Below are 12080 nucleotides of genomic sequence, written 5' to 3'. Positions count from 1 at the left end.
TATTTATATTTATTATTATATATATAATAATAATAAATGATAAACCTCCAAACTAAGGTTGTGAACAACATGGGATAGAAACCAAACACAGTATCCTTTTGGAATAAGGCTCACCTTCTTCATAAAAGCAATTTTCAATATAAATGTTTCTTCAAAAAAAGTTCTGAAGCCTTACACTTGACTTATTTGAATTGGAACAATTTCCTCTCTTTCCCAAAAATTTGGGAGATTCTTGTCCTATGTAAATATCAGAAATGATTTATTATATATTTGATATGAGTGAATTTGATTTCATATGATCCTTCTAACATATGAATTACTAATTTGTTCCACACTGATGATGTACTGTTAGTTTACATATGAAATATTCATACTTCTTTTCTTAAAGTTATTTACTGGGTGCAATATGTTTTCTCTCTTGATAACAATGTTACAGGTTCTATTAAAATTAAAACACAGTCAATCTTGTCTGGATCTTTTCTAATATATCATAATCTGCACATAAACCAGGAAACTAGATCTACACACAATTATACATATGAGGCTCAATCAAGGTCTTATAAAATGGAACCATAACCTCTTTATATAAAATTGCCATAATCCAGTATGATGATTTCACAACTTCTGCAATGTCACTCTTAAATTTTAGGTCTCTGTCAACTACCACTCTTGGGTCTTTCATCTCCTTGAATTCCTTCAAAAATTTTCACACCTAGTGTGAAAATTTTTGAAGGAATTCAAATTTTTGCATCTTATATTTGCTTACCAAATTCAGAGCCTTTTTAGAACTTTATTACAACCTTATAATGCAATTCTGTGACATTGCCTATATTCCCATCATCTTTTCCATTTTCCTGCAAAATATTCACTTAGTAATAATACTATTTCGACTGATTCAGTTACCTCTCTACCATTGGCATTCATTAAAATCATTCTGCTATAACACATTCTTATTTTTACTTGCAGAATATCGAAAGAACTGTTTGGGATTATCTTTGGCCTGCACTGCTAATTTCCTTTCATACTTTGCTTTTGCCTTTCTTACCATGCTGGTTACTTTTTGTACTGCTCAAGTGCCTATAGATCACCCTTCACCTTGAATTCCCCAGATTAATGATGATATTCATCCATTTAACTCCCACTCGATTCACTCTCCTCACTCTAGGTATGCAGTCTACCATTACTTCCCTCAAATACTTTCTTGCCTCTTCGCATGCATAGCATCCAAGTGTATATTTTGTTTTGCTGGCCTCTATCTCACACCACATAGCCTCAAATGTGTTATTATCACTGACCTGCAATTGAACATCTACTCTCTTTGGTTGCAGTTCATCAGCTATCATCAGTAACACTCCTCTCATCATTGATTTCTCTATGAACAAATTATACCCTTCACCTTCTGTTCCACTAACTATATCATCTTCTGTCAGCCATGTTTCGTTAATGCCAATAACCCTTGGCCAGAATGAATTAACCAATGCCAAAAATTCCTTCCCTTTGTTCTGAATGCTCCTGGCATTAGTGTACATAAAGTACAAAAACCCCTTAGGCCCACTGCTATCCCATTCTGATTTGTTATCAGTGGTACTAACTTATGCAATTTCACAACTACTTCTTTGGGCTGTATCACCTTTCTTCCATAAGTATTGAAGAAAGTCATCCTTCCATAGTCATTTTTCTCTTAATGAAAACACTCCATTGCCACACCCCCTTTCTTCCCTCCAATCTATATCTCCATAGCTGCTTGGTCTGCACTCATGCTAATCTGCTGATGTGTGGTATTTGCATCTTCTTATGGACTCCTCCTCCCATTCTATAGCAGCAGCCAACATGCCATGTTGTCCTATTGACCTTTACCTTGCACCAGATAGCTTTAAATGAACCATCTTCTCCAAAAACTAAAATCCTCTCTAATTTTTAATTTTACCCGTTGTTCTTCATATATTATCAGTAATATACCGACTTCTATTTCCAGTATCTCCCTGAAAATACAATACTCTTTACATTCTATCCCTGTAATTATATCATTTTCTGTCAACCACATCTCACTGATGCCTATAATATTTTGTCCAAGTCGAGCTGACCAGTGCCAAAAACTAATCGCACTTATTCCTGATACTTCTTGCATTCATGTACATGTATTTCAACATCTGCTTATATCCACAATTACTCTTCTGTAATATCATTACCAACTCGTTTGAACCAGAAACCTGTGAAATTGCATTCTGCATTTCATAATGCTGTTTTGTAGCAAATTATACAGCACTTATAATTGTATTCAAATGAATGATGGTGTCAGGATGACTGAGCAGTCTAAGGCAGCGCTTCCCAAACTGTATAGCACTTATAATTGTATTCAAATGAATGATGGTGTCAGGATGACTGAGCAGTCTAAGGCAGCGCTTCCCAAACTGTGGGCCACGGCCCCCCTTGGGGCCGTAGGTTTTGTTGAGGGGGGCCGTGAAATAATGAAAACAAATTTAAAATGTTTTAAGACTAAGTAGATTTTTTTTTTTATTTTAAAAGAAAGGTATTTAACTTTTATTATTTATTATTTCTTTTTTGTTATTTTTTTATATTTTAATGGAAAAATTCACACATTGGTGTTGGTTCACAAACTTTGCTTCCTGCGTATTTCGGCGCTTAATCAATATGAGTAAATATTGCTTATTCATATGTTTCACTTCAAAGCAGTGGTTAATTGTATTTACTTCGAATGCTCTCCAGGGAAGCTCCAAATCTTCCTGTCCCTTTCATCACAAGCGTTCGTAATCAGGGACTGTTGATATTGACTTTATATACATATCAAAACTCGTTTTATATTATCACTGTCATCCGAGCTAGTTTTCTGTTACCAATAAAAGTTTCGCATATACTTCACACATGAAAAAAAAGCTTAAACAAGTTCATGTGGGGAGATAGTAACTCCCTTGAAGTCACTATACTGCAGAGGCAATAAAAACAAGTACTTTTATTATGCCAGTGAATAAGGTATGAGGAGTCTGTGTAATATATTTCTCAACAAATAGGGCAATTAGAGACAAATGGGATAAAAACACACTAATAAATCAATCACATGTCCCCTCATACAGAAACTATGTTGTATAGACTGAAACAAAACCATATGTTGCATGGGCAAACACAGGATCTAACTAAAAACTATTGTTATTAATTAGACGTGTGTGAGAGTTCGATTTCCCAAGGCAGCAATAAAATTCAACCAAACATGTTAAAATTCGTAAAAGTGTTAAAACTAAGCAATATATATATATAATGAATGTTATGGCAGTTTCACATATGGAATTCGGTTGAAGAGAGTTAGCCTTTTAACTCAATTGTCAGCTATGCTTTTATCTTTCGGTTGCGCGATCTTTTGTTAATACCGCACCAATCATATGCACGTTTTAATAACCTGCCTTTGCTGTCTGTTTCGCGTTAGGCTTAATTACCATAAAGGGAGAAAAGTCACAAAAGAGAAAAATGTTCCCAGTCCAGGGATTCCCTTATTCAGGTAATATTCACTAATTTCATGTTACCAGTCTGTGGTGTGCCAGTATCGGTAAGTGGTGATATTATTTGATCTATTCTATGTTAAAAAATTTAACCCTCAGATGGATAAGTGGCTGATAAAAAATAAAAAAATTCCTGCGAACAGAAGAAGCAGAAACAGACTGAAAAAAAAAAAAAAAAGGACAGTATTTCATATTTTACCAGAACAGCCCGCATCGTCTTCAGAACCAAACGGTAAGAGGCAAAATATGTAATATATGCATTTGATTTTTACAATATTCGCTGTGTATGTTTTGTATTGAATATAAATACAATAAATATTATAATAATATATCTCTCTATTACGATTTTTTTCGAAGGGGGCCGTGAAATATTTTAAGTTTTGCAAAGGGGGTCCTGACATCCAGAAGTTTGGGAAGCACGGGTCTAAGACACCAGACTCAAGGTTGATCCTTTCGTAACAATACTACAGTGAATTGTGATCCACAAATCTGAGCATGGGTTCAAATGCCATTACTGACATACGTTTTGATTGAAAGTGAAAAAGTGATATGATTGAGAGAGAGAGAGAGTAAAAGCGTTGATCAAAAGAATAGTAGTATGATGGATATAAAGAATGTAGAGTTGGCTGTAATGAGGGAGATAGCTCAATCATGCTGAGTGATACGCAGAGCAAAGTGGGAGCTGCAACAAATGCAGAAACATCTGGCAAGTGGGTCAACCGATATCAGAAAAAAAGAAGATAAGAGAAATGAGTGCTTGACTAAGAAAGAAGGAAAAATCAAGGAGCAAGTCTTGTACGACATTTATTCAGTTTGGTCAGGGAATCCTGCAGATTTGTACTGGATTTATTTAGGAGTATAACATCATCTGCATAAAGTAACGAGCTGAGACAAACATCTCCAATCTTAATATCATGTTTAATACCACTTTCCTTCATAATGTGATCCACATAGATGATGAATAGCAGTGGAGATAATGTATACTCTTATTACACACCTGACTTAACATCAGACTATTTGCTTGTACCTCCTTCAATTTTAACTGCTGATTTATAACTCAAATAGAGACTATGTATTGCTTGATATAATGTGTCATTTAAACCATAGCATTTGCACTGGAGCATTTTTATCAGGTTTTCTCTTGGCACTTCAGTACTTTTCCAGATCAGCAAAACAGATCATTGTTATATTCCCAAATTTCTCAACTATACACTTTCTTACTCTTAACTGGCTCAATGATGTCTGCGTATCTTCACAACAGCTCTGCCCCTCCAAATGATTTGAGGGGGGCAGAGCTGTTTCTCTGATTTTGCACATTCACTTTCACTTCATTCAACAACACTTTTTAAAGAGTTTGAACACCAAATTCATTCAGATGCAAATTGCCTTTCTTTTATAAGTCCTTTCACCTGTCAAACTCACTCCACAAACTGCACACCATTCCTCATGCATAACCTATACATGAGTAATTTGCTAGTATGGCCCTCCATCTCAACTCTACTCTGTCATACCACAACAACAGACTTACTATCTTAACTCTTTCATTCTTTCCTTTTGCTACTTCCAGTAATTCTTTCATGTCCTCCCTCATACCATACTTTTCTCCTTTCAAATCATTCATTCCAGGCAAAGCAATCATTTTTACTGTATCCTTTTGTGCTCTAATAGCCTCACTAACATCATTAATTTTTGAACCGTGAAAGCATGATTTTCTCAATCTCTTGCCATTCACATCTGTTATGATAGAAACGACAATTCATAAACTTAGTCACTTCCCAAGTGAGTACTGCATGATCATTGTCACCAACTGGAGGCAGAATAGTTATATCTTTAACTGAAACGCCCTCTGACACTATAATCAAATCTAACACTCTTTGACCTCAAGTTCCTTCTGTCACATGCTGCTTGAGGAAGTTGTCCTGCAACAGATCAATAAATGCATTTTCATTCTTCTCATGAGATTCTACTGCTACCCAATCAACATTTGGATAATTAAAGTCTCTCATTATGATTACTCTTTTCATGCTCACCTTTTCTATTTGGTGATGCATTTCTTCATCACCAGCAACTGATCCACCAGGTCTGTAACAACACCCCACTATGCAATTTGTCTTGTTAGATTCCACCTCACATCAGATGGCTTCAAACTCACTGCCACATGAAATATTGTTAGTAGTATTACTACAATATAGGTCTCAACTCTAACTGGATTTAAGTCATCCCATATCATTAGCAGCATGCCCCCTTCTCTCCTATCCACTCTATCCTTCCTAAAAATACTGTACCCTTGACACTCGATACCAGTTAGTAGGTCTGATTCTGACAGCCAGGTCTCACTAATTCCTACAATCTGAGGTCACAACATATTGAGTAAGGCAACAAACTCTACCCCTTTGTTTCTGATACTCCTAGCGTTTGTGTGCAGATATAATCATCTACTTGCATGTTCTTTTGTATACTCGTTTTCAGTCTGCCTGACACAGATGGACATCTTGCAGATCTCTATTCCTCTCTAATGCCTTACACATGTAGATATCTTTGCACACATATGATTGGTCCCAAATGTACCAAGTTTCCTCTTATTAGGGTGAATTTAAAAACCTTCAGTTGACTTATGAACCCATCTAGGTGTCCAACTAAATCTGAGATTGTTTGGTTATGTCACTGTAACTTCATGTTGAGTTAATTTATGTGATGTCTGTTAGAAAGGCAAGTAAGCTGTTAAAATGAGGATCACATAGTTTTGTGTTTAGTTCTTTGTTTGTCTTCTCATGTTCCTCTAAAAAGTATTTTATTTCCTTTCTCAAAGCAATAAACCGTTTCAAACAGTTCCCTCTGCTTAGCCAATGTACTTCTGTGTATAACACTAAATCGTCATATTCTGCCTCCATTTCTGTTAGAAAAGAAAGAAACTTGCGGTGTGTCAAGGCCCGATTTCTGTCCTTAATTAGATTCACCCGATTTCTGTCCTTAATTAGATTCACACACTTAATCATATTCTGCCTCCATTTCTGTTAGAAAAGAAAGAAACTTGCGGTGTGTGAAGGCCCAATTTCTGTCCTTAATTAGATTCACACACTTCATTACAGTTTTCATAACATCCTGTATCTCCAGAATTTTACCACACAGAGCCTCCTGATGTATAATGCAGTGCAATACAGGGCAATTGATTCTAGTCTTCCTTAGTAAGCCAACTAAGCCTGTTTGCATACCATACATTGATTTGGCACCATCTGTCACAATAGGTGTGAGATTGTTGATGTCACCAGTACCATTTACAACCTTCATAACTGCATCATAAATGTGTTGACCTTTGGCTGTATTATGCAATGACTCCAATGCTAGTAGCTCTTCATTAATAACAAAGTGTTTGGAAACAGTTTGAATGAAAATTAGAAGTTGAGCTGTATCTATTATGTCAGATGATTCATCCAGAGAAAATTAGAAGTAAGCTGAATCTGTAATAACACTTTTTAATTTATTTAATATGTGACAACCTATTTCCTCGACTCTTTTTGTTACAGTTTGTTTTGATAGTGGGACGATTTCAAACACACTGGCAATTTTATCTTCCCCAAATGCACATGCCATTTTCACAGAACGGTGTTCTACAAATTCACCATCAGATAATGATTTTTTGCTTTTGTTGTCTCTGCACCTTACAACAAATGATGCCAAGAGTGATCTTTTTTGTATTGATGTTGGTTTAGCAAAAATAGATTTCTGAGCACTAATCTTTCTCTTCAAATTATGTACAATTTTAGTACGTACTTCTTCAACATATTCTTGGTATTTAGCAGCATGGTGCTGTATGTAGTGGCGTTTGAGGTTATATTCCTTGTGCACAGACAATACTTGCAAACACACAAGGCACTGGTTTGTTGTCGTTATTGTTTATATTTAAAAAGAAATTCATTTTCCCATTTCTCCAGAAATGACCTGTTTTCTTCACGGATCTTATGTTTCTTACTCATAGTGCACAAAAGCTAAAGTAACTGACCAGGGGACAAACTGCAACAATAAAACACTGTTAACTAATCTCTGAAACTGATCACCGTAACCAGAGCACAGCAAGTGACTTTCAATGATGCGATACTCTGGAGCACATAGAAATCTACCACTCCCCTTCCACTACTACAACTCACACAGAAAAGCAGTAGATTTTATAAATTGAGTAATGTTTTTAAAGCAATTTTGATTGTGTGTTGAAAATATAAATTGTTTCTGTCATCAGAAATAATGAATATAACTATTATATCAATCAGAAAATCTGCAGTCGAAACTAATAGCAAAATTGATAATACATATAATTTAATATAGTTTTTATCCTGCTGCGGGCTGCACAAAATCACATTATGGGCTGCATGTGGCCTGCAGGCCTGCTGTTGGCCACCTATGTTATATATAATTAGCTCTTCTTAATCACACAGCCAACTGGCCACAATTGAAGAAATATATTAACACTCATACGTTACCATATTATTTCAACAGTAGTATAGTATACACAGTAAATAATAACATGCCAATTTAAATTGTTTTAATGGCAATGCAGGTGATCTTCATCTAAGCAAAATATGCATCTTCAAAGCAAAAGTGTAAGAATGGAAATGTAATCATATGAAAAAAAAAAAAAATGAAAAAAAGAAAAAACTCAAATGAAAACGTAATTGGCAACAGATAGGATACTCACATTTGCTCCATCAGGTCCTATCTCACCAGGGGTCTCAATACCTGGGAAACCTCTATCTCCCTGAAGTCCTTGTAAGCCAGGTAAACCTGGTAAACCTCTTACCCCTTGAATTCCAGGAAAACCAGCCAATCCTTAAGAAAGCAAGCAAATTAAATATTCCTATTTAATCTGTTAATGATGTATATATCATTTTGAAAAGATGTTCAAATCTTTAATTATGAATATAGTTTATTCAAAACAGTTAACATGTATAAAAAAATGAAAGGAGGAAAGGGCTGTTTTGAATTTTTTTCTTTTTCTTCACTGCACAAATTGCAGCAAAATACATTTAAAAATTTTAGACTAACACAGATTGATAACAAATCAAGCAGTAGTATTAAGGTAATAAAATGGATATCACATGTCAAAAAAGGAAGTACTTTCTAATCCAAGTCCATCTTCCTAGACATATTAGGCCAAATATTTAGTTACTGATAATTTTAATTTTGGTTAATGATAGGACTGTTAATCTTATCTCCATAGACTGCAAAGATCTGCACTAATTAACTAGTGCAGTTAATTAATTGTATTACTACAATTAATTAACTGCACTAATAATGCTCTCTCTCAATTTCAATAGCATCATTATTACAACTGTAACAACAAGAAAGCAAATGCTACATTTAAAACATTAACAAAAGCACAATGTAGTACATTACCATATTTACTTGAATATAACATTTTTTCCCCAAAATTAAAGTTAAAAAACTGTGGTGCAAGATATTTGCAAGAATTTTCAGAAACTAAAGTTTTTCAGGAAAAGACTAATTTGATGTTGAAAATTAAATCCTCATTATTCATTAGAATTTATAATTGCTCACTTTATTTATAAAATTAATGCATTTAAATTTTAATTATCAATGCAATTTATGCAATCGGCTGCTCACCTTCATCATGTGATATATTTGAATCTTTAGCAACAATGCTTCTGTAATTATATTAAAACAGTTTCATTATTGCTTGTCTTTTTATCATTATGGAATCATTTCTGTTTATGTCAATATCACACATTTAAACTCAGTCACTGTAAACTCACACCCTGCTGCTTGATTGCCATGTTTTTCTGCAAAATCAATAACTTTGAATTTAAAACCTGCATTGTATTGTAACTTGAATGTTTCTCCATATTTCAAGCAAAAATTACCAGTAATTTACAAGACGTGAGATACGTTATGAACAATCCTTCACAAATGATTAACAAGAGATGAAAGCGGAGCGTGAAACAGACAGCAATTGCAGACCAGTAGATATAGCACAGTTATGAACAAGTGCACATGATTGGTATAGTGTTAACAAAAAATCAAGCGACTCAACAACAAAAGCAAACCGACGATTGTTGAGTTGAAATGCTGATTCTGTTCACCCGAATTCCAAACTATCTGAAACTACCATAAAAACATTCACTATCTATTTCTTAAAGTTAAACTTTTTTCATGTACAAGGTATATGCAAAACTTTTTAAGCCAGGTCAACCTGGTAAACCTCTTACCCCTTGAATTCCAGGAAAACCAGCCAATCCTTAAGAAAGCAAGCAAATTAAATATTCCTATTTAATCTGTTAAATATGTTATTACTTTCTTTATTCATAAAGTAAAGTCAGGGGTGTGAGATATATGCAAGAGCAAGTTATATTCGTGTATTACTAGCTTCTGCTGCAGATTATTTCTCTCTCTCTTTCTCTCTCTCTCTCTCTCTCTCTCTCTGGATAACATCCGAGTCCTTTCATTATTGTAACTGATGGTTTATCGGTAGCAATGTAGATGTGCTGATCAAAAAGCTACACAGCCAATTTGGATAATTAAATTAATTATATTGAGGGAAGTGAAAATATTGGATTATTTTACATAGATAACTTATTTCAGTATCTTTCAAACAAAATTATTCTAATCTGGGACAATGATATTTTTCAAATGGATTATGTGCTTATAAAACAAAAACACACAGAGTTACAAGGAGTTTAATAACACTATGAAATCATCAAATATTTTTATCTAAATTTAACTGATCATCTTCAATGAGTGGGCATTTCAAATAATTATTATTATTATTCATGCCTCCATGGAGTCAAGAGACTCATCATGGAAAGTCCTTCTTAGAAAACACAAAGTCTATCATACCACTCCTTGAACTTGTTGACAGATCTTGAACCAAGGAATGCATTCCATGGTTCAAGCACCCTCCATGCAAAGAAACCATTCCTCACCCTCTTATTCACAACTTCCTTCCGTAACTTAAATGGATGGCCCGTTGTCATCACTCCATCCTACTGTTCCACCAAGTGAAAGAATTCCCCAGAGTCCAACGTGTAACTGCCTCTCAACAGTTTAAAAGTCTCGATCATATCACCTCTCCTTCTTCTATCCACCAAACTCTGCAGTCCACATTCCCTCAGCCAATCCTCATAACTATCATTGTACATTCCTAAAACCATCTTTGTTATCTGCCTCTGTACCCTTTCCACAATTTACTGTGTTCAAATCCTGGGTACCAAATTTGAGAACAACAGTCTAAGTGTGGTCTGATCAGGGTCTAATACAAAGGAATGATAACTCTTTCATCTCTGCAGATCAGCATCCTTCTCGGTATTGCAGTGATCCTCTGGGATACCTTCACCACCTTCGTAATATGCCCCATGAATTTCAGTTTTATATCAATCATCACCGCCCAAATTTCTTGTCTTCCCTACTTCCCCCAATACAGCTCCTCCAATCGAGTATGCAGCCTCCCATCGATGTATCCCAAACTTCAGGACTTTACAGTTTGCTGCATTAAACCGATACCCCCATTCATTTGTCCATCTGTCTAATTTATTCAAATCTTCTTGCAAGGCTGCCACATCTACATTATTACTGACAAACATACCAGCTTCACATCACCTGCAAACAAATGAATATCCCCTTGCAATCCATTGATATAAAGGTTGAACAATACAGGTCCCAGTACTGAGCTCTGTGGAACCCCACTTATAACCTTCTGCTTCCTTGATTTATTACCCCACCCATACGCAACTCTCTGATACCTATCAGACAGCCAATCCTGAATCCAATTGACTAATCCCACATTTAAACCCATGTGCTGCAACTTAAATATCAGCTTATCATGTGGCACTGTCAAATGCCTTTGCAAAATCCAAAGAAAAATGGCAGTATATGCCTTATGCTCATCAACTGCTCTTGTCATTTTATTATAAAATGCAATCATATTACTAAAGCAACAGCACCCCTTAACAAATCCATGTTGATTCTCACAGATAACATTACTCTCATATGCCCAATCCTGTATATAGTCCATGGCTAATTTCTCCAAGACCTTAACAATTACTGATGACACACAAACTGGCCTATAATTAGACACTTCCAGTCTGCTACTGCCCTTATAAAATGGCACTATCTTACCTTCCTTCCATTCCTTGGGTACCTTCCCCACAGCCAGACTTTCATTGAAGAGCCGGGTTCAACAGAGTTGTCAGTTCTTTATCACATTCTTTAAAAACCTGTGGTGAAATACCATCCAGTCCCACAGCTTTACTGACATCAAGTGCGCTCAGTATTTGGAACACACTCTCCTCTTGCACCTCTAAACCTTGAATCAAAACCTTCTTCTCCAGGATGAAATACTCAAATCAAGTGCTCATTTAACAATTCCACCATGTCCTCTGCATTAGTCACTCTATTCCCATTTTATCTTGCAATGTCATTCTTCCACAATCATTTCTCCTCCTACTGCCCACAGAGCTAAAAAAATTGTAGGATTTTTTTGAATCTTACTGCGAATCTCTTCTTGTATTCCAGTTTTGCCATATTCCTCACCATACTAGTCACTCTTCTGGCCTGAGTCTT

The 12080-nt window shown here is 35.3% G+C and overlaps 1 protein-coding gene across 1 annotated transcript in view; it reads right to left on the bottom strand.

Annotated features, from left to right (window-relative positions):
• Nucleotides 1-12080, bottom strand: part of LOC150100509 (uncharacterized) — a 1094033-nt gene that overhangs the window by 98605 nt on the left and 983348 nt on the right. The window contains exon 35 of the mRNA XM_090402670.1: nucleotides 8203-8333. Coding sequence (XP_090258796.1) covers nucleotides 8203-8333 — 131 coding nt within the window. The remainder of the gene's footprint in view (nucleotides 1-8202; nucleotides 8334-12080) is intronic.

This window comes from Typopeltis vanoorti, chromosome 13 (assembly GCF_054136105.1).
Source record: "Typopeltis vanoorti isolate ZY-2024b chromosome 13, IOZ_Tvanoo_1.0, whole genome shotgun sequence".
NCBI classification, from domain to species: domain Eukaryota; kingdom Metazoa; phylum Arthropoda; class Arachnida; order Uropygi; family Thelyphonidae; genus Typopeltis; species Typopeltis vanoorti.
Note: the sequence above shows the minus strand (reverse complement) of the source record. Positions and strands in the feature narration are given on the sequence as shown.